The following is a 19,482-nucleotide window of genomic DNA, read 5'->3' as shown; positions in this document are numbered from 1 at the left end:
GTAAGCAAACAAAGGCTCCTGATTAGTCTGCTGACGTATGCAGTAACATATTGTGTCATTTATAATTATATTATTTTGTCAACATTATTAAGGACAAGTGGTAGAAAATGAATTATTAATCTACTTGTTCATTTACTGTTAATATCTGCTTGCTTTCTCTTTTAACATGTTCTATCTACACTTATGTTAAAATGTAATAATCACTTATTCTTCTGTTGTTTGATATTTTACATTAATTTTGGATGATACCACAAATTTGAGTATTAATCCTATACCAAAAAGTTACAGGATCATACATTGGTCATATTCAAAGTCCTCATGTGTCCAGGGACATAATTCCTGAATTTATATACATAATATACATTTTAAAAAAACAAAAGAAGATGTTGTGATGCCAAAAAATATTGACGTAATTATAGTAGTATCGACTAGATACGTGCCTGTACTTGATATCATTACAGTGGATGTTAGGTATAATTCCACCAATGGCGTTTGTTTACATTTTGATGCCGGTGAGCTACGGTGTGTACTGAAACATGTTTAGCTATTCCTCGTCCTGCAGGGCTGATACTTATAAGAAACGTACTTTATTTGTCGCCATGGAGACCAGGATTAGTGATTTCAGTGTTATAGCTTCACCTTTATCTTTAGTTTTTAAGCCAAAATGCATCCATTCTCCCTTTTCTGTCTACATACTGCGTCTGCTTGTAAGTGATTGTGTGCCGCCGAACACGATCCTCTGCTCGTAAACCAGCAATGTCACGTAATGACTTCGAGGCGGGCGCAGGGGGCTGCGGGACCGGTACGCTTCAGATACGGTATCGTACCGAAAGTGATTCATTAGTATCGCAGTACTATACTAATACCTGTATACCATACAACCCTATTAGGTACACATGCACAATTTACTTAGATTCAATAGCAGCGATACATTGAAAATTGTACCGTTCAAATGACAAATATGCTAGGTTTTGGTGTTTGTTTAACATAATGCTTAATTGTGTGGTGTGTTTTGCTGTGATTTCTTATATTATAAATGATAGCACTTGTTATTGTTACTGTTAATTGTACACAAAATAAAACACTCAGGGCCTGAACTACTACAGTTTGTGTGTATTAAAACATGTGCAAACTTCAAAGCACATGTAAAGCTGATCTACTCGGCTTGTGCGCTGGGGATGTGCAATCCATTCAGCCTGCCTGTCTTCATGAATATGCAGAATACAGGTATATGCGATCACAGGAACACCCCATACTGGGAGGAGGGGATACAAATATGATCATTTAGTGCTCCTCGCAATGTGACTAATCAAGATTAAAATTGATAATATTCCATCTCTTTGTCTGTGTTAACAGATTTGGACTGTCAAAAACAAAAACAAAATAGACTTATAATTGTATAGCTGCGGAGTGACTTAGGGGGGGGGGTGATTAAAACACATTCAATTGATTTCGGTGTCTGTTGTCATTTTTTAATGGTGTTTGTTTTTTCAAAAATATATTACTTTTCAATGTGAAAAAAAGTTTTGCAATATGCATTTAGCTCATTCCAGACGCACCATCACAATACCGCTGCCTCCCAGAGCGCACCTTTGGTATGCTAAAAATAGGTATATAGCCCAGAAAATGTGGCATATATATTATATTTGTGTGCTGCATGTTAACAACATAACAAAACCCACATGTTGGAGCATATGATGCTATGATAAATGTGGAGAGAAAGTAATGTCCCTATACTGACAGACAGCCAGAAGTTCACACAAAATCCCCATTTAAAAAGTGCGCTCTGCACCACTCTTGTGCTTCTCAATTGAGCATGCGGTCTTAGTAGATCACCCGCAACATGGCCATAAATAGACCATGCAATTTTGTAATTTGCACACGCTATTTAGCACTTATTTGGATCTTAGTAGATCAGGCCCTATATAGTTACCATTGGCAAATGTGGACATTTGTGAATGAAAGAATATCATTTTTGCAATTGAGCATACTCACTGTTAATAATTGAAAATCTGACAGCTGTGGAGGCCTTTAACACCATTCCATAATCCTCAATATTTCACCTCTCACTGTCTCGTCCTTTTGAATTATTACAGCACTTTAAATTCAACCAGTCTCCATATTACTTAAGCTGTGAAAAGACACCATATGCAATATGAATGAGTCCGCTGAGAAAGGAATTTGTATTCACTTTCAATCAGAGCTGTGTTTCAACATATGTCTTACAAATGGCGGGCCAGCCACGCCAGCACCTTTGGGTTACGTGAGACATACTGCAATGATTACACAGTGAAACTTTAACAGTGCCCGGGCCGAGTAAAAGCCAGTGATTTGTAGACGGTGTTCACTTTTATAACACACACCAAGGGTGCAACAACCTTTCTTTTTATCCCCCTTGTTTTATTCCATATGACTTCTACAAACTTCCACTTGATGTTTCTGGCCTTTTGGCCATGCTTTGAATGTTGGTATACATAATGAATGTTTCCCCCCAGGGGTTGTCATCGCATCATTGTGGCATAAAGAGGAGGACTTAGCACAAGTGTGTAAAGTGTGGTGGCCATATGCTGCAAAGAGCCCGTAGAGGACTATGCTATTTAACATGCCATCCCATCACCACAGGGGGCTTGAGGAGTAAACACACCCCAGTCATGGTCCATGTGTCCACTCGATAGATGAGGATGGAGGATGGAGGGAGCAGAAGGACAGGTGGAGGAGGAGGGATAAAAGCGATGAGTTTGTTGCGAGGATGCATTATTTTTGCAACATCTGTTAGTGTGTGTATTGCCGCTGAGTGGCTCATTATTAAGTCTTTACATCTGGGGGACATTGAGATGCAACACTTGGCAAGGTCATTGACGAACATGCTGTCCCTGTTCAGTGTTGCTTCTATACTGCATGAAATTCTCTTAAAAAATCTAGACCCTCAAATTCTGCATGCAATGGAATGTGTACTTATTGCTAGGAAGAAGTTGAATAATACCCAAGCAACACTAAGGTATAATCCTTTCAAGTTTTGCTCTTGCACAAAACTTTAAAACAAGCCTTGCAAACAGACGACCCGGCGCAGGTTGCAAGGCATCCTAAGGTGTCTCAAATCAGAATCAGAGTCAGATTTAATGGCCAAATATGTTTAACACACAAGGATTTTGACTTAGAAGACTGCTCTCTTTGTTCAATGCCAGAAACAAAGAACAATGCAACAACTACGAGAGAGAGCACAGTGCCATCTTGTTATGAAAACAAAAGGGAACATTGTAGAACGCAAGGACATAAAAAGACATCAAAGGAGCACAGAGCTAATGCAACCAGCTGCCATGTCAGAGTCACTATTCATACACAGCTACAAAAGCGAAAAACAATGAAAAAACTACAAAAATATTAATAAAAATACATGTTGCGTACATACGATTGCACCATGCATAGACAGACAACTAGGGATGTAAATCTTTGTGATGGGCAATTCGATTCGCATCAGAACCAAAACAATTTATTTATAAAACCGAATGATTTGATATGATTCGATTTACTGTATGAATGATTTAAAAAGATTCAATACAGTGTATGAACAGTTTGATTCTATGGTGAATATTTGTTAACAGACACATTCTTTTTTACACCACAAAAGAACAAAATCATTCCTTCCTGTGCATACGCTCCTCCTTACGTTAGAGGATAAATAGTTAGGACGAGATGTGTCCAAGCTCAGTTTATGAGCATGAACTGATAAAACTACTCGGATGGGAGGCCAAACGTCTTCTCAGTAACCTAAAGAATGAGAACACCTATTGGCACATTCATCTTCAAATATAAAATCTATAAAAGTGACATGCATTCAGTTTTTTCTTTCTTTTCTTTTTTTAACACAACATGTATCCCCAAAGATGTTAAAGTAAAAAGGCAAACACATGTCACATGTTAAATGTATATCTTTGCCATGAGTAAAGTCAGTGTCGTCACTAGAGATGTATATCACTAGGATTGTATCGATACGATACCCTTATCCATATTCCTTATCAATACCAGTATTTATCGGTACTATATCTAATTGGTGTACAAAAATAAATAATCATTTTACAGTTTTTACTGGCACAAGAGGTTAACATCTTGTAACATCTCACAGCAGGGAAGTCTTTTATCAACAGCTGCTTTTTAAGTCTTAAACAAGTCAAATATGTTTGCATGGGCAAGGTCCAATGCAGTTATGGCATCATCTTGTCAAGACCACATATATTTATTTATTACAAAGAGAGAGCTGGCCATAATATACATTTGGAAGAGCACAGTCCTTTTTAATGGTATTGTTTATAATATAATTCATATCATATAAAAATGTATCATATAAATCGATATAATCAATTAGCATATTAGGTGGGTACGCAGTTAAGCAGGGTGTTTTGCAGCGGCACCTGAATGGATGTGACATCGCGCACATGTCATAATTACGACGGTCAGCTGGATTAAAAAAAAAAAACCAAAACAGTATCGTTCGTCCAGAATTTTAACGGTCCGCTTGGACCGACCCAATTAGGAACCGGTACCTAAAAACACCGGTACTCGGTGTACATCCCAAGTGGTCACAGGGTTGACTGAGGTGCGGCACTATGATAGGAAGTGATGTGTGTTTTGGAGGTTAAAGGTTGTCGGGAAAGTGAGCGAGACACGGAGAATTCAATGCGTTGTACGAGAACATTGCATTTTATAAAAGTAAAAAAAGACAAACTAGGAATCTGTCTGAGGCGCCATTCCTTGAGATGTTACAATATTGATGGACGGCACAGCACTGAGACCGTCCGCGGTGTTGGTGTTACATACTATATCTTGTGGATAATTATTTGTCAGGCAGCCGTGACTCTTGCGTTGTTTTAAAGATAAACTATCTATTGATTACTAGTCTTGCGCGACACCCAGTCCATCCATGTATCTCCATCTATTCTCGTCTCCAATCACCCGTAACAAGCCTGTGACTCTTTTCACGGCCAACCCTGGCTCTCGTGTCGTTTTAAATATAAAAAAACGTCAACAGATTTCTTATTTGTGGGCTGTAACTAACGTAGCCGTACCGACTACTTCTCGAACCGGATATCCGGTCGCATCAGTTTATCTTTAACAAACCTACAGACAACAAAACAAAAACCCCATTTCAACACCCACATACAACGCGGTGACCTCTGTGGTGCTCTATGCCATCGTCTGCTGGGTTGGGATGTAGATATATTTGTGTTTGAACTTTGAGGTCGCAAAGGCAGAGTTTGAGGACAGAAAAATATATTTTGCAAGCACAGACATTATGCACTGCTCCAAAAAAATATAGGGAACCCTTAAACAACAAAATGAAACTCCAAGTCAATCACACTTCTGTGAAATCAAACTGTCCACTTCAGATGCAACACGGATTGGCAATCAATTTCACTTGCTGTTTTGCAGATGGAATAGACAGCCTTTAGTGTGTTTTTCCACTTTAATTTTGAGTGTGACTCCAAATCTGGACCTCCATGGGTTTGATTTACATTGATAAAATGTGATTTTGTTGTCAGCACATTCAACTATGCAAATAACAAAGTATTGGACATAATATTTCATTCATTCATTCAGATTATTTTAGTGTTCCCTTTATTTTTTTTGAGCATTTCATTTTGAAAATAAATTAAACTTAAGCGAAAAATAAAATTGATTGAGCTAGTAAAAATGTATTCAGTGCACAAATGCTATTATTCCTATTAACACTTAATATTTAATGCTTTCAGCTTTGGAATTTTGCCTATTATTCACACTTTTTATGCAAGGCAAGAACACATATATCTTTCTTTTTGTGTGTTCTAAACAATGGGAACATCCAAAACGCGCCAACAATTCTCGATTTACATGCCGTGACCTGCACATTATCCAAGTATTAACGACATTGCTATTATAAGAGCTAACGCTGAGTAACTATTTTTTGGAACATGGCACCTTGATCACAGAGGAAACATAGCTACTGCAGCTCTTGACCTACAGATCTGCTGCATTGACTCTGAGGTGGGAAAGGTTTGTGTTAGATTATAACTCATGCCCCACACCTGTATAGTAGAAGCTTGTGGCCAATATCCGAGAAGTTGGTCATTTTTGAAATTCAATTTAGCCCCGAAGACATCCCTAGGAAGACACGGCATGATGCTCATTTGCTCCCAGCATTTCTTACATAAGGAGTGAGAATTATGATAAATTCCTTATCCAAAACGGGAAACACACATATTCTGCTAAAAGGTAAACATCCGATCAGTCGACATCCCAGCGAGAGCAGACATTGTACAGTAAGTGATTGTTTTATTATGTTCGTAGTTTGTATTTCTTGTTTAACACACAGCACCTCTGCTACATGATGCTTCGTGTTTCACTATAGCTGAATATGCTTAGCACACAGCTTCTCAAACTTGTAGCTTATCCTCTGTATATTAAAGCTCAAAATATACATTTCTGGATCATCCTTTGTACCAAAGTAGTCTTCGCTGGCTCTCATGAAGTCTGCCATGATCAATAGTTGTTAAAGGGAATAGCGAATGTTGCGATGCACTCTGTGAAATCAATGCGCTCAAAAAAAGTTCTGGCAATGCTCAAAATGACTAAAATATGCTGAATATTACATGGAATAATGGGTCTTTCTGTTATTGTATTGCAAGTATATAAAACGTTTTGGATGTTTTTTAGAGGACTTTATAGGCAAAATACATCTAATCCCCATTTGCTTTCACTAGTTAGAATGCACAACAAAGAGAAACACAAGTTATTTTCTCACATATAGATCTTGAATGATAAACACAATTCCAAAAATAGTGCATGGCTTGGCGTCTAAATGTAAGAACCCGCTGGTTTCATGCTTTCAGCGTACTTTTTCTTTTGCATATTGTATTGTTTTCTGTATTTGCCTTCTCGTGCTGTCAATTTCTATCCCCACTGTTTCCCTGCTGACTTTAGGTTGGAGAATTTCACCGGTTTTGGTTTGCAGAGACGATGCGTCTCTGTATGGTTGCAGGAGTCTTCGCCTTATCTACTTAATGGATTATGAGAAAGGAAACAAAACAGAGGGTGGCGCAGTAAGAATAATTGGACTCCTTGTAAAGAGCCAACAGGAAACTGGACCGCTAATAGATGAATACAAATACCCTGGTTGAATGTTTCTTAGGACCTGGAATTGCTGTATTCTTTAAAAATAAGACCGTATGAGTCATTGGAGCTTTTGTACCCCTAAGCTGATATACAAGGCGAGGTTTGTATGTTCATACTGCTTAACAAAAAACTGCTCATTACACTCTTTTGTCTAAAATAGCAATAGTATTTGGATTTAGCACTCTAAAAATATTTCCTGGGTATTTCAGAAAACTGCATTTTTGGGGGGGAATTTAGCCCATCATTCACAATTCGTATGTAAGACAAGCAGACATATGTTGTTGTTTTTTCTATTTTTATGCATTCTAACTCGTAAATAAATGCAATCAAAAGTCCGCTTACAATGCATCCTATGGGAGTTGCTCTATTATGCCTATAAAGTGCTCGAAAAAACATCCAAATATCCACTTTTTATCCTTTTTATGATGTTGCCCCTGTTGTTTTAATTGAATTGTTGTTTTAATTCACCTATGTTTTATCTGTGAAAAGCGCTTTATGAATAAAATGTACTTACTTTCCCTAATATGTAATATATAAATATTTTGCTCAATTTGAGCATCAGCGGCACATTAATTTAAAAAACGCATCATGACATTTGCTTTTTCCCTTGACAGCATCACTGATTATTATTCGCTGCAGACTTTATGAGAGCCAACAAACATAATAAAACACCACTTACTGTACAATGTCTGCTCTCACTCGAATGCCAAAAAATCACTCTTAATTCTCGAAAACAAAAGCATGGAACCAAGCGAAGACCAAGCATCTTTTTGTGTCTTTTTTGCCATTTCCAGATCTATATTGTATGCCAAAGTTGACCAACTCGTCAGAATATGTCCTCATTCTTCTACTATCCAAGTGAGAGACATTATTTATGATAAACTTTTATGAGCTGAGAGGCGAAAAATCAGCTCAACAGCTGATGATGTCAACATAGCCACATAAGCTAGTTAGCTCCCTCTAATCACGGCGCCACTGCAAATAGTTTGTCTGTGTTAGCGCTGAAAATAATAATATTACTAAGACTCGGTTTGTATATTTAAATCACAAAATACAAATGGAGAATTGTTGCTGTTTTTTGGATGGTTATTTAGAGGGCTTTAAGGGAGGACCTCCCATTGGCTCCATTGTAAATACATTGGTCGTCTTGTCTCTCATAATGATTGTGAATGATAGGCAACATTTCAAAACAAGGGCAGTACCCCTTTAAGGGCGGACTCGAGAATGCCCTGACCCTCCATCAAGGACTTTGATTAACGTGTTGCTCTTACGTTTGAAAGTGTATCGATCACGTTGAGACATGTTCACTTAAAAGGAGTTGACTTGTTGGTGCTTCCAGTTGGATCAGCTCTTGAAAGTATGTCCTGCCTGCAGTCAAAGCCAATTGATTGGTTTTTGGGAACTGCTTTTGCTTGGCTAACTTTTAATGTTTGCTTCCTAGAAATGAATCCTCCAGACAGGCTCCTTCTGCCGTAAGCACTTTGCTTCCCCCCTCCTCCTCCAATGGCATTTTCCCCTGATGGTCTTGTGCAGTTGCAACTATTCAGCCCCTGCTTTTGGACAGTTGTCTGCAAAATTAACTCACATAGCTTAGCCTTAGTTAATTCAGATATGGTGAAGACCTGTGGTAGAATAATTATTGATCTTTAGACCTCTTCTTTGTGATCTCCGTGCTGTTGTAGGGGTTATGTGGTCTTCTTGTGTCCATTGAGAACCTGGAGGTTAAGTCTGGCTCTGTTACTGTAATTTTTAATCTCCCCCAAGCATTGCTAGGTTTGTTGAGGTTCATAGAAACCTCTGTCATCTGTTATCTTGCAGTTCTGGTCAGATGCGTAGCCTACAGTAAGCCACGTGAGTATTTTAGGATGCGGCTGTTATCTGTGTTTGAATAATCTTTGACTTCCACAATAGCACATCTGGCCTTCCTTGTGTGAAATCTTGCCTGAAGTTTTTTTATTTGTTTATTTTTTCACCGAGTTGATTCCTGCTAGGGAGAATTGAGCTGAAGCCTTTCTTGCCAAACAGTTTTCTCTGTGTTCCATAAGTACTCCAGAGGGGGAAAAAAAAGCATTTGTGAGAGCAATGGCCTTCGGGTATTGCGCCAAATAAAAATGCTTTTTTTTTCTAAACCCTTCACACACTTCACTCAAAAAATGTTTGCTTGTTTTTTGTTTGTACTCTCTATCTGTTTATCTCTCAATCTCTCTCTTTCTTTTTCTCTTTTTAAGTTGAACTCTGACATCCAAGTCTGCCCCAGGATGTCTGTCACAAACTGCAGTCCAACGTTGTGACAATGCTTTGGTTCTTCCCGTGCCTTTTATGACCTTCTTTTTTCTTCCTCTTTATGTTCTTTTTGTCTATTCTTTCCTTTTCAAGGTCTGGCGCACCTGACGTTAAACGACCAAGGTATGGGTTCACTCTTTTTCTTTTGGGTTCTCTTTTTCCTTCTTCCTTCTTTTTCAAGGATCTGATTCTTTGCCCTCAGCAGCCCTTAGCAACTTTGTTTTTCTCTTCTTATATTTCCTCTGTGCCATTCAAATCCAAATCCTTATTTCAACCACCCTACCCAACTGCTCCTGACATCTCATTTTTATTTTTTCCCAACCTCTCCCTCGTACCATGTCTTTGTGTTGTTCCGCTGTGACCACCAATGTGTGTCCCACCCTTTGTCCTGTCCTATGCCTCACGTCCTGGACCTTCACCTCTGACCACCTTTGACCCCGATGACTTCACCCTGGGGCTGAAGGTAACGCTCTTCTGCTAACCCTCTAAGACAACAAAGCTATGATTTTATTGGCAATGTATTTGCTGGTTAAAGCTATCCACACTCATTCACCAACACTTCAAGGTGTGTTTGTTTGGAATGTGCAGAGTTTTTTTGTCACCCCTCTGCTGACATTCCTATTGTTTGGCAATTTGATACATTTAAAGGGCTACCTTTCGAGCGTACATTACAGCTGCTGGAATTCTATTGCTGATGTTGTGATGTTTCGCTGAGCTATGTTTTTATTCACAGCACACATTCATGCTGTGCACAACAGCTTGCTATTTACCCCACACATGTTTTCAAATCCTTTTATTCTACATGGCTATTTTATTATGCTATGCACATCAAAAAAGGTGTATCCCATTGTTGACACTGTCTCACAGTGACTGTATACCTTCTCTCCATTGGCTGACCTTTCTACGCCGCTGGCCTCCAAGAGAGGACTGTCTTCCTCTCACAGCTATGTTCTCTTCATTTGTTGACCTTTCTCCGCCGCTGGCTGCCCACTCAGAATTGTCCACAAGGGGGAAAAAAACAGTGTCGAAGCAAAGTTCATAAATTCAAAAAGGAGTGAACAAGTGCAGGAGCCAGTGAATGTTCTGACCTTTGCCGCTATAGGATAATAATACTTAAAAAAAAAAAGCTGCTTCAAGTTTCATGCAGGCTTAAAGGGGAACTGTACTTTTTTTGGAATGTTGCCCATCGTTCACAATCATTACAAAAGACATGACTACGGATTAGTTTTTTTATGCATTCTAAATATTAAATAAAAGTAAATAAAAGGTTGCTTATAACGAAGCGAATGGGAGCGCCAGTATTTCGCCCATAAAATCCAATAACTAATCATTAAAAAAGTGCCAACAATACCCCGTTTAAATTCTGTCACTTGAATATTAACCAATACACTTATCCACCACTTGGAGCAGTAATGACAACCATCAAACAGATATAAGAAGTCTGAATATAATGACGGAGAAGTTATACAAAACTCAAAACCAGTGAAGTTGGCACATTGTGTAAATCGTAAATAAAAATAGAATACAATTATTTGCAAATCCTTTTCAACCTATATTCAATTGAATACACTGCAAAGACAAGATACTTAGCGTTCAAACTGGTAAACTTTATTTTTTGCAAATATTAGCTCATTTGGTATTTGATGCCTGCAACATGTTTAAAAAAATCTGGCACAAGTGGCAAAAAAGACTGAGAAAGTTGAGGAATGCTCATCAAACACTTATTTCGAACATCCCACAGGTGAACAGACTAATTGAGAACAGGTGGGTGCCATGATTGGGTATAAAAGCAGATTCCATGAAATGCTCAGTTGCTCACAAACAAGGATGGGGCGAGGGTCAGCACTTTGTGAACAAATGCATGAGCAAATTGTCGAACAGTTTAAGAACAACATTTCTCAAGGAATTTAGGGATTTTGCCATCTACGGTCTGTAAATTCATCAAAAGGTTCAGAGAATCTGGAGAAATCACTGCATGTAAGCGGCAATGCCCGTGACCTTCGATCCCTCAGGCGGTACTGCATCAAAAACCGACATCAGTGTGTAAAGGATATCACCGCATGGGCTCAGGAATACTTCAGAACACTTATTCGCTACATCTGTAAGTGCAAGTTAAAACTCTATTATGCAAAGCGAAAGCCATTTATCGACAACACCCATAAACGCTGCCGGCTTGGCTGGGCCCGAGTTCATCCAAGATGGACTGATACAAAGTGGAACAGTGTTCTGTGGTGTGACGAGTCCACATTTCAAATTGTTTTTGGAAACTGTGGACGTCTTGTCCTGCGGACCAAAGACAAAAATAACCATCTGGATTGTTATGGGCGCAAAGTTCAAAAGCCAGCATCTGTGATGGTATGGGGGTGTATTAGTGCCCAAGGCATGGGTAACTTACACATTTGTGAAGGCACTAATAATGCTGAAAGATACATACAGGTTTTGGAGCAACATATTATTATTTCAACAAGACAATGCCAAGCCACATTCTGCACGTGTTACAACAGCATGGCTTCTTAGTGAAAGAGTGCGGGTACTAGACTGGCCTGCCTGTAGTCCAGACCTGTCTCCCATTGAAAATGTGTGGCCCGTTATGAAGCGTAAAATACTACAACGGAGACCCTGGACTGTTGAACATGTTAAGCTGTACATCAAACAAGAATGGGAAATAATTCCACCTGAAAAGCTTAAAAAATTGGTCTCCTCAGTTCCCAAACAGTTACTGAGTGTTGTTAAAAGTAAAGGCCTTGTAACACAATGGTAAATATGCTCCTGTGCCAACTTTTTTGCAATGTGTTGCTGCCATTAAATTGTAAGTAATGATTATTTGCAAAAAAAAAAAAAAAAAAAGTTTCTCAGTCCGAACGTTAAGTATCTTGTCTTTGCAGTGTATTCAATAAAATATAAGTTGAAAAGGATTTACAAATCATTGTATTCTGTTTTTATTTACAATTTACACAACGTGCCAACTTCACTGGTTTTGGGTTTTGTAGATGCAAAAATTATGACCAAAGTCGTCAAGCTGTATTTTCATTTCACTTAGATTTTATTGACAGTTTTTTTGAAAGGAACATTTGTCTTCTTCTTCTTTTTTTTCTTTTTCTTTTTCTTTTTCTTTTTCTTTTTCTTTTTCTTTTTCTTTTTCTTATTATTATTATTTGTACCCTGCTGTCCGCCCGAGTGCACCTGGGATAGGCTCCAGCACCCCGGAGACCCCGAGAGGGTCAAGCGGTAGAAAATGGATGGATGGATGTATTATCGTTAGAATTTAGCCCTGCCAAATTGTATGTATTTTTTGCAATATATTTATTTTGATCAATCTCACCTAAGCCTTGATAATAATCTTTATAATAAACACATGCTTTCCTATAATTTGCCAGGGTTAATCCTGTTAAACTGTAAATAAATTAGATACAATTAAAATCAAGAGTAAGATTACTAATTCAGTGTTAATATTTGACTGTGTCCCGGGTCCCCCTGTAGTGAGTAAAGTTGGGTCCCGAGGTCCAAAAAGTTTAAAAGAAACCCTGTCCTCGAGCACAGTTTATTCAAGAACTTTATTTTCTAGATTTTCCATTCTCAGGATGGGAACTGACAAAACACTAAGTACATGTGTGTGCTGTTTACATAAATATTGCATGTCATGTAAGACTATAGGATGAGAATCAATCAATCAATTAATCAAAGTTTATTTATATAGCCCTAAATCACGAGTGTCTCAAAGGCCTGCACAAGCCACAACGACATCCTCGACTCAGATCCCACATCAGGGCAAGAAAAAACTCAACTCAATGGGATGACAATGAGAAACCTTGGAGGGGACCGCAGATGTGGGGACTATCTAGTTAATAGTGTGAGAGTCTAGTCCATAGTGGATCTAACATAATAGTGTGAGAGTCCAGTCCATAGTGGGGCCAGCAGGAGATCATCTTGAGTGGAGACAGGTCAGCAGCGCAGACACGTCCCCAACTGATGCACATATCAGTGGTCCAAACTGGGTCCCGACTTTGGACAGCGAGCGCGTCATCTGTGGTCACCGAAACTGTTGCCCCCCTCTCCACGAAGGAGAGGGGGGCTGAGCAGAAAAAAAACGGCAGATCAACTGGTCTAAAAGAGGGGTCTATTTAAAGGCTAGAGTATACAATTAAGTTTTAAGATGGGACTTAAATGCTTCTACTGAGGTAGCATCTCTAACTGTTGCCGGGAGGGCATTCCATAGTACTGGAGCCAGAATAGAAAATGCTCTATAGCCCGCAGACTTTTTTTGGGCTTTGGGAATCACTAATAAGCCAGAGTTCTTTGAACGCAGATTTCTTGCCGAGACATATTATACAATACAATCAGCAAGATAGGATGGAGCTAGACCGTGTAGTATTTTATACGTAAGTAGTAAAACCTTAAAGTCACATCTTAAGTGCACATGAAGCCAGTGCAGGTGAGCCAGTATAGGCGAAATATGATCAAACTTTCTTGTTCTTGTCAAAAGTCTAACAGCCGCATTTTGTACCATCTGTAATCTTTTAATACTAGACATAGGGAGACCCGAAAATAATACGTTACAGTAATCGAGAAACCGGTTCTTGGTCAGAACTGGTTCTTAGTGTATCAGTTCCTTGGAATCTCTTGCAAATTTTTCAAATGATTTCCTTGTGTATGCCAGTGGGTGGGAATGACGTGCATAGTGACATCAGACAGCAAAATGGTGGCCAGGCGGAACAAACGCTCCAAAGTTTGGCTAAATTTTACAAGAAAATATTGCAACGGCGCTATTTGTAATGATTACAAGGTTGCTATTTCATCAAAAGGAGGACATGTGAGAAATACACTACCGTTCAAAAGTTGGGGTTACCCAAACAAGTTTGTGGAATAGCCTGCATTTCTAAGAACAAGAATAGACTGTCGAGTTTCAGATGAAAGTTCTCTTCTTCTGACCATTTTGAGCGTTTAATTGACCCCACAAATGTGATGCTCCAGAAACTCAATCTGCTCAAAGGAAGGTCAGTTTTGTAGCTTTTGTAATGAGCTAAACTGTTTTCAGATGTGTGAACATGATTGCACAGGGGTTTTCTAATCATCAATTAGCCTTCTGAGCCAATGAGCAAACACATTGTACCATTAGAACACTGGAGTGATAGTTGCTGGAAATGGGCCTCTATACACCTATGTAGATATTGCACCAAAAACCAGACATTTGCAGCTAGAATAGTCATTTACCACATTAGCAATGTATAGAGTGTATTTCTTTAAAGTTAAGACTAGTTTAAAGTTATCTTCATTGAAAAGTACAGTGCTTTTCCTTCAAAAATAAGGACATTTCAATGTGACCCCAAACTTTTGAACGGTAGTGTATGTTGAAACATTTGAACACACAGCATGCAATAACTATAAATGAATATCTGAATTTTGACCTGTGCTAATCTCATCCCAGCAGCAGTCATCTGGCGTAAATGCTAGGTACTAACACCGCCTATAATGTTAGCGCTATTGCCTGTAAAATTGAAATGAATGCCTTCCCATTTAGATGAGCATGACGAGAGACAGATTCTGACTAGTTCCGCGGGGGGCAGTGAGTCCTAGCTCCAGTTCACGTATACCTCGAGTTTCTTCACAGTCACAGAGCAGTGACTAAGTTTGTGGACAAACGTTTGCACCCATTTGCCACAAGGCCCCTGATTTCCGTGAGTTGAATGTTCAATTCTAGTCAGAGAAAAGTTGCATGTTTTTCTCCAACCACATTTTCAATCAGTCTTTTCCATTACACAAGTGAAACTCAAGCGATTTCAATAACGTGTAAAGGTCAATTAATGTCAGCAATTTAACTTCAAATGTGAGTTCAAGTTATGCAAAGTGAGATATGTCAAGCATTTATTTCACATACATTTAATGATCATATTTTGCAGTTTTTGAAGACCCCACATTTTCTGAGATGTTTAATTCAAGGTTTTCATAAACTGTACTAAAAGCCATAAACATCAAAATTATACCCAAAACAAGACTTGAAATATGTTGAGTTGCATATTATGAGCCTATCATATATTAGTTTCACCTTGCAAATATAAACAAACATTTATTTGCTAATTCACCGTTTTGTTCTGTTTTTGTCTTAATAAAAAAAGATTAAAGAACCAATATGAAGCCAAATTGTTAAGCAGAATCGAAAGCGGAATCGGAACCGGAAAAATATTGTCAAATTCTCATCCCTGTGTAAGGCTACATTACTGGTTCCTGAATGTTACTCTAAAGCAGTCACAAAACACAGAGCAACAAAGGTCTATCATGGAGATGACGCTCTTTCCTGCCAATATACGTACAATACTTTATTTCACCATGAAATTGTGTACTATTAATAACTCAATTCCTAGCAGCGCCCATTTTTTGAGGGAAACTACTATTAAAAGGTACATGACTAACCTTTTTGCATACTGTACACTACCCCTACACAAGGTTACAAAACATTTCCGTACCCTGGACAGCTTTTGTATTTTAAAATATACAACTTTTTGTTAAAAACTATTGATTTTTTTCCTAGTACATCCCGACAATAACACCCTCATTTAAAAGTGCTGTTTGCAACTTCCTCACAGTAACAATTTTCAAAGCAAAACATATAACAAGAACACCACCGGCGAGCTTATTTAACTATTTATTGTTTAACAGAAAACATTTATTTGACAATTGTCTTTATTTTTCACTATTACAAAGTTAATGTAATATTTATTTTACCTGCCCAAATAAAATGATTGGTGTTTACGGCGGTCACTCACCCGGTCTCCTTAACTCATACACGCAGGGAGGGCGTGCACACATACAAACGCAGTTTAAGAGAAGCGGCGAACAATTTGCAGTCATGTTGTTGTTATGATAGAATTTATATTCAATGACAGCTAACCCTAGCTATACAAATTGCTATTATTAGCTAATAACACCTAAAGCTAATGCGCGTGCATTTGTTACGTACGTACCTAAAGTACGTCATTACGTACAAGAAGCCGAAATAGTGTGTAAAATACATTGGAAAGTTAGCGTCCTCTAGACTTAGACAAACTTTAATGATCCACAAGGAAAATTGTTCAACACAGTAGCTCAGTTACAATGATGGAAAGTGTAAGGATGGAAAGGACAATGCAGGTATAAATAGACTAATATAGCGATAAAAAAACCGAACATATATAGGAATATATACATAATATGTGTACAGAATAATATATATACAGATATAATATATTATGTTATTATGTCTATATATTATGTCTAGGCATCTGTGTAAATGTTGCAAACGGCCCCTTTAATTCCAGCATCTCCAATGTACACACATGTTTAAATTTAGCACACCAAGGGCTGTAAAAATATGGCCAAAATAATACTCACAATTTTTTCTATCAATATTAGGGACAACCGGAAGACAATGGATGGATAATCATGATTATTAAATCACAACTGTACATTACATTAGATAAAACATAGTTGGGGGGTGAACGCCACTCCTTAATGTAATTTTTAGTTAGTCTCGTAAAAGGGCTAAACGTTATCCATGCATTTGAAGAAAAATATTTGTGTTTTGTTCATTATTAGTGTCAAAGTATCAGTTTTTTCTCATTACCTGATGCTTTCAGCGCTATTTTTCCATTTTTATGCTTTTTTTGGCGCCATAAAAAATAGCCACATTAATGGGTGGTCCACACTTCATCGATTGGACACCTTAACTTGACCTAATCATACATTTGATCGTTTTCGTGTGAAATACGTATAATAAATGACAACATACGAAAATAGTTATTTAGTATATGTAGTGAAGGAGTCTGTCAATGCACATTTACATTTCTGCATTCCCTGGATTCATACACATGCCCAGATACATGGGGTGCATGAATTCCAGTGGGGGCACATCTCGCTAGAACACTGGCAATAAATGTTGGCTCTCGATGGAAAAATGGCGCCAGACCATACTTGCCAACCCTCCCGAATTTCAGTGCCTCTCCCGAAAATCTCCCGGGACAACCATTCTCCCAAAAATCTCCCAATTTCCAGCTTGACAACTATATTGGGGGCGTGCCTTAAAGGCACTGCCTTTAGCGTCGTCTCTCATCTGAAAAGGAGACTATTATATATGTCTTCGTTATCCATAGGTTTATCTATAACCAATAAAGTAGGCAGGCACGGAACTATTTCTCAGCTTGTGTTTATTCCAGCCGGCACGTTAATACACTGACACACAACATCCGGATTCCCATAATGCATCGCTTCAAAACTACGGCAAGTTGTAATATCCAAAATTTCCAGCCGGACAAACAATATTGGGGGCGTGCCTTTACTGCCTTTAGCGTCCTCTCACCTGAAAGTGAGACTATTATATATGTCGCCGTTATCCATAGGTTTATCTATAACCCATAACACGGTGTTCGAATGGATATAGTCACACATGAACGGTCGGAGAAGCACAAGGCGGCGGCAACGCAGTATTATGGGCCACCTTGCAAGCAACATTCCGTTCTCATTTGCGGATGTTTTTCAACAAATCCGTGAAGGGTATGTTCCCGTATTCAGAGATTGCTCGCCAGTACTCAAATGGCAGAACAAAAGCTACTCAAATAGTGAAAGGTAAGTGTTTTTTTTTTTTTAAGTAAGCAGCAAGTACAGTACAGTTAGTAGAACAACTGTGTTTTCATTACTGTTTACTGTACTATATATATATATATATATATATATATATATATATATATATATATATATATATATATATATATATATATATATATAAGAAATACATTAATTTCAGTGAATTCTAGCTATAAATATACTCCTCCCCCTTAACCCCACCCCGCCCACCCCCTACGCCCCCAATCTCCCAAATTCGGAGGTTTCAAGGTTGGCAAGTATGCGCCAGACTCTACTTCGCACAATGGTTCACTGTTAAACCTGCTAGTGCAACTCCAAGGAGACAAGCAGAACAGTGTGTTGTTAAAACATCCAAGGGCGTATAAAATTAGTTTTACATTGGAGGGGACATATTGGTAACAGGACAGATCCATAAAGAGCAGTGACGTGCAGTCAGGGGAGGCAGGTGAGGCAAGGGCCTCACGTTCCATCATGGAAAAAAAAAAAGGAAAAATAAAAAATAAAAATTAAATTGTTATATGTATCCAGCGATTATACTATGAAGTTATTTTCCATTTAACTTCACCAGTTTTAGATTATTTTTATTCAAAATCGCAGAATTTTCCCATTTGCCATTCAAATACTGACAAGAGTCTTGTGGTGAGTCACCAGCCAGTTGAGCCTCACCATGGATTGCGCAATGACTCAGCTAACTGCTGGCCTGCTGTGCAGTGAGACCGTATTGCTATATGAATTATATTATACATTTCCATAGTTTAGTTAGCTGAGGTATATAATGTACAGTGTGTTTTGTCAACAATTGTATGTGTGTAACGTATTTCTTGTGCTGAGCAATCATAAAACGGCTGCGAAGACGCACTGGCTGAGGCCCGCAGTAATCCCGCCTCATGGTGGTAGAGGGCGCTATTGATCCCAGGGATCATTCTTGCGACTACTCGGCTGCAGAATAAGTGACAACAAGCAGCAACAGTTAGCAGCGATCGTTTATTTTTTCCTCTCGCCTTGACTTTTAACATGGAGGATTACATATCTAAAATAAAACAGTTTTTAAACTTTACTTTCAATCGAAACAGGAGGTAATAATTAAAGGAAGATCTCCATCGAGACAGAGAGACTTTTAAAACCGAAGAAAGATAAGGAAGACTTCTATAAATAAGTTATCGATGCATTTGTTCAAAAGGAGTGGCGCATGGACTTAATTTATAAGTAAAGGTAAGACCATAATAAAGTTATTTTTTATTAAATGTGCTTTTTTGTGTGTTACAGTTTGTATGTGTAAAGTTAAAATTAAGTTAAAGTACAAATGATTGTCACACACACACTAGGTGTAATGGAATTTGTCCTCTGCATTTGACCCATCCCCTTGTTCACCCCCTGGGAGGTGAGGGGAGCAGTGGGCAGCAGCGGCGCCGCGCCCGGGAATCATTTTTGGTGATTTAA

At 38.4% G+C, this 19,482-nt stretch overlaps 1 protein-coding gene across 12 annotated transcripts in view; it reads left to right on the top strand.

Annotated features, from left to right (window-relative positions):
- LOC133661820 (neurexin-2-like) overlaps positions 1-19,482 on the top strand; it is a 957,097-nt gene that overhangs the window by 259,218 nt on the left and 678,397 nt on the right. For 10 of the 12 annotated variants that reach the window (XM_062065342.1, XM_062065341.1, XM_062065339.1 and 7 more), the window contains exon 4: positions 9,523-9,552. The exons of the other annotated variants lie outside the window; for them this stretch is intronic. In XM_062065342.1, the coding sequence (XP_061921326.1) occupies positions 9,523-9,552 (30 nt within the window). The remainder of the gene's footprint in view (positions 1-9,522; positions 9,553-19,482) is intronic. 12 annotated transcript variants of the gene reach the window in all.

The sequence above is a fragment of the Entelurus aequoreus genome, linkage group LG12 (genome assembly GCF_033978785.1).
Source record: "Entelurus aequoreus isolate RoL-2023_Sb linkage group LG12, RoL_Eaeq_v1.1, whole genome shotgun sequence".
Lineage (NCBI taxonomy): Eukaryota > Metazoa > Chordata > Actinopteri > Syngnathiformes > Syngnathidae > Entelurus > Entelurus aequoreus.
Note: the sequence above shows the minus strand (reverse complement) of the source record. Positions and strands in the feature narration are given on the sequence as shown.